Source organism: Nicotiana tomentosiformis, chromosome 9 (assembly GCF_000390325.3).
Source record: "Nicotiana tomentosiformis chromosome 9, ASM39032v3, whole genome shotgun sequence".
Classification (NCBI taxonomy): Eukaryota; Viridiplantae; Streptophyta; class Magnoliopsida; order Solanales; family Solanaceae; genus Nicotiana; species Nicotiana tomentosiformis.
The window spans coordinates 20,954,976-20,958,930 of record NC_090820.1 but is presented as its reverse complement, the minus strand read 5'-3'; the positions used below and the strand labels follow the sequence as shown (position 1 = coordinate 20,958,930).

Sequence of the window (3,955 nt, the reverse complement as noted above, 5' to 3'; positions counted from 1 at the left end):
GAAACTTACTGTTCTTTTTTAATTTTTTTTGTGTGTGTGGGCTCACTTTTTTGTGATTTAACATTAACTAAATATACTTATGTGATTTGATCAAGATGCGAACATGTCACCCAATCCCTTGGCAATCTTCTTTTTTACTTTCAAGTACCCTTTTGGATATTGTCTTTTGGGCATTGGCTTTACCATTCTTTTGTTCTTTCTTTTTATTTTTTATTTCCTTTCATTCGATTTTCAAATTCTTCTCATCTTCATAAGTATAAAAGAAAAGAAAACTTTTTTGACAAGTCTGAAAATTAAATTGTTTTATTTTCCTTCTTATTACTTATTAATCATAGATCAAAACAAATCATATATTACAATATAATGTGAAAACATTAGATTCCACCTCGATTTACACAGACGTTCTAACGCGACACTAAATGTTACATGTCTTTGTAACATCATGAATACAAGTATGTTTTTTCTAAAAGCCGTTAATTAACTCATTATAAAGACTAAACACCTAGCTATTGTGATATCATTTCTAACTGTATCACCATCTAGCTGCATCACCGCGTAATATGATGTTTTCTCCAGCAAAATCAATAATTTTACTAGTACAATATGCATAAAAAATTCATTAAATATGATATATATTAGTTGTTAATTTGTATGCTAAATGTGTAAGGTTCGATTCTCATTTCTCACTAGATCTATCATCCTTTCCCCAATATATTATTCTTCAAGAAATATAATATTTTTTTAAAAAGAAAGATAGACGAGGACAATTTGGTAATTTAAGGAGTTAATTGTATGATACAGATCATATCTAGTCTAGCTTGAAAGAAGAAAGGATAGTGACATAAGAATTGACTGATGGAAAGAAGTGAGAATATTGGGGTCCTAGCTTTGGCTGCATATATAAATACCCAACAAACACTTGCAGATTATGTCACATAATTTTTCAGCACAAAGCAGCAGAAGCTTACCTAAAAATACTACTAACTCTTACTATATATATATATATATATAAATGCTTTGTGAAATAATGAGTAGTGAGCAAATGGGAAATTGGGGAATATTAGAAGAAGGTTGGAGAAAAGGCCCTTGGACTGCTGAAGAGGACAAATTGCTCATTGAATATGTCAAGTCGCATGGTGAAGGCAGGTGGAATTCTGTTGCTAGGCTTACAGGTAACTCCTTTTTCTACCAAATTGACAACTACTTCTACTACACGAATCTGAATTAATTGGGTTGGTGAGTTCGGAATATCGGATGGTTAAACTAAACAAAAAAAATAACTACTAGGAAACATGCATTTTTTGAGAATCGGATACGGGCGAAGAAATATTTTTGGAGAATCGAAGCAAAATAACAGTGTTATTTCTTTTGATTAAGTGGTTTTATTATTTTTGGTTATTTGATTTTTGTAGGGTTGAAAAGAAATGGAAAAAGTTGTAGGTTGAGATGGGTAAATTACTTGAGGCCAGACCTAAAGAGGGGGCAAATAACCCCACACGAAGAGAGGATCATTCTTGAGCTTCATGCTAAATGGGGCAACAGGTGATTAATTGCTTAATTAATCCTGAAAATTCTTTTTTATCATATTAATTAAGCTTAGTATTTGACAAAATAATCTTCATTAAACTTAATACAGATGGTCAACTATTGCTCGAAGCTTGCCAGGGAGAACTGATAACGAGATCAAGAACTATTGGAGGACACATTTTAAGAAAAAGACCAAGAACTCGTGCGCTAACTCTGAAAAATCAAGAGCTCGTCTCTGGAAAAAACAACACTTCCTACAACAGCAACAGCTGCAACAACAACAACAAATCAACAATCAAATCGATATAAAAAAAGTGATGTCGTTATTCGATCCGAATGAGAATAAAGTCCCAACTATGCCTCAAGCAAAACAAGAAATGACAATTTTGTACCCAAGAACAGTTGATCAACAAAATCAAGTTGGCTTCTTCTACTCTATGCTCAATAGTTGCTCTTCAGTATCAGTGCCTGAGCCTTCCTCTAATGAAGATATTATGTGGGATGGATTATGGAATTTGGATGATTTTTATGGCCAATTCATCAATACTACAACTTACAACAAAACCATTACTACTCCTAATTGCCTGCAAACTATGGCTACTACTCCAGCTTTTTATTAAATCATCTTCAAGAAAATTTCTTCAACTTCTAGTACTCTTTTCAGTCCTTTTTCTAAGTGCTTCTTTACAACTTGTTGCCGGTGGGGAACCAAAGAAGGTTTATCCGACCATGATATCCATGCCTTGGAGCAACGATAAAGTTGTTTCAATGTGACGGTCACGGGTTTGAGTCGTAGAATCAGTAGGTTGTCTACATTACACACCTTGAGGAGCGGCCCTCCTGATCGAACGCAAGATACTTTATACACTGTATTGCCCAAAAAAAAAAAAAAGAAGATTTCCGGTTAAATAATTTTGTAAGTCTCTATAAGGTCGTGTTAGGACTTTCGACTTTAGTTTAACATTATGTACTTTGTGCTATCTGAGCTGCAAAAAACGCTCAGTACTGGTGATTAGTGTGATGCTCATGTTGAGGAAATGTACCATATAATTAGCTTGCTTGGAACTTATTATACTCTTTTCTTTTTCTCAAAATGGGAAGGGAGCCTTGACGTAATTGGTAAAGTTGCTGTCATTTTATCAAGAGTTAACGGATTCGAACCGTGAAAATAGTCTCTTACAGAAATGCAGGGTAAAACTGCGTACGATAGACCCTTGTGATCCGATCCTTTTCTGAACCCGCGCATAGCGAGAATTTAGTAAACCAAACTATTTTTTTTCAAGAAAGCATTGATCAACTAGAGAAAAGATTTTGAATTTGTTTAGGATTTCTAGTTAGAAGATGGCACGTGGTACCATATAATTAGCTTGCTTTGATATGAGTATGAATGCATTAATTCGAATTCGTACCAAAAAATTATTTTAAGAGTGAAACGCTCCAGCCGATTGCGACTTTTTCCCAAGGTTGGAACCCAAGATCACTCGTTAAGAGTAAACTATAACGTAGTACTTACCGTTTCATCTCACTAACCTTTAGATGTAGGGAATTGGTGTATGCTTCTTTGCAGAAGCGACTGCAATCATAAGAACATACATGAGTACAGTGCCGGCTTTAATGTTTTCAGTAGTAAGGCTTGTGGCTTAGGTACCCAAATTTCGGAACCTATTTTTAAAAAATGATTATATGTTTTATAGGTATTTAAAAAATAATATTTAGTATTTTTAATATAAAAATAAAGTTTTTAATATTAATGGAAAGAAAGCTCTTTAGATATATAAATAAAGTAATAATTTAACTTATTTAAAAATGGATAGATGAATAGTTTTCCCTAACGCTTTAATTTTTCACTTTTTATTCCTTCATTAGGTAACTAGTGACGAAGGCAGGATTACTGCCAAGAGGATTCAAAAAAAAAGGTTAGAAATATTGTAGCTAGTGGGAATAGAACATTACCTTATAAAGGTTTTGAACCCCCTTGACCACTAATCTACGCTTTTGGAACGTGTCAAGGGAATTCAAAAAAAAAAAAGTTAGAAATGTTGTAGCTAGTGGGAATAGAACATTACCTTATAAAGGTTTTGAACCCCCTTGACCACTAAACTATGCTTTTGAAACGTGTCAACGGGAATCAAAACATAATATATAGAGGTAAAAAAATAAATTTTGCCTTATATATATAATAAAATTTTTCGGCGAAGGGGGTTCGGGTGAGCACTCTTCCGCCCCCTAAATCCGCCCATGTAGGTAACGTGCCAAATTTTTACTCTCCCTTTCTTAATTTGCCCAAGTCAATCTTTCTTTTCGCCAATCTCTTCATATTTCAGAAACCCCTACATATTTTATATCTTTCTTTTTAATATTCTTACTCACCTTCTTTCTCCAAGATTTCATTACCCATCTTCTTCTTTTTAGATTTGATTAGTTCAAG

At 33.6% G+C, this 3,955-nt stretch overlaps 1 protein-coding gene across 1 annotated transcript; it reads left to right on the top strand.

The window, feature by feature from the left end:
* The first annotated feature begins 967 nt into the window (after positions 1-967).
* Positions 968-2,596, top strand: LOC104086481 (myb-related protein 305). The gene is made up of 3 exons (XM_009590747.4): positions 968-1,172; positions 1,413-1,542; positions 1,637-2,596. Exons 1-3 carry the CDS (start codon positions 1,013-1,015, stop codon positions 2,145-2,147), a joined length of 801 nt encoding a protein of 266 aa, XP_009589042.1. The 5' UTR covers positions 968-1,012; the 3' UTR covers positions 2,148-2,596.
* Positions 2,597-3,955: the final 1,359 nt, after the last annotated feature.

Excerpts from the sequence above, each read along its gene's own strand:
- LOC104086481 (XM_009590747.4), top strand. The coding sequence starts at position 1,013 with ATGCTTTGTGAAATAATGAGTAGTGAGCAAATGGGAAATTGGGGAATA. Across the intron at positions 1,173-1,412 it reads TTCTGTTGCTAGGCTTACAG|GGTTGAAAAGAAATGGAAAA; the intron begins GTAACTCCTTTT and ends TGATTTTTGTAG. Across the intron at positions 1,543-1,636 it reads CATGCTAAATGGGGCAACAG|ATGGTCAACTATTGCTCGAA; the intron begins GTGATTAATTGC and ends AACTTAATACAG.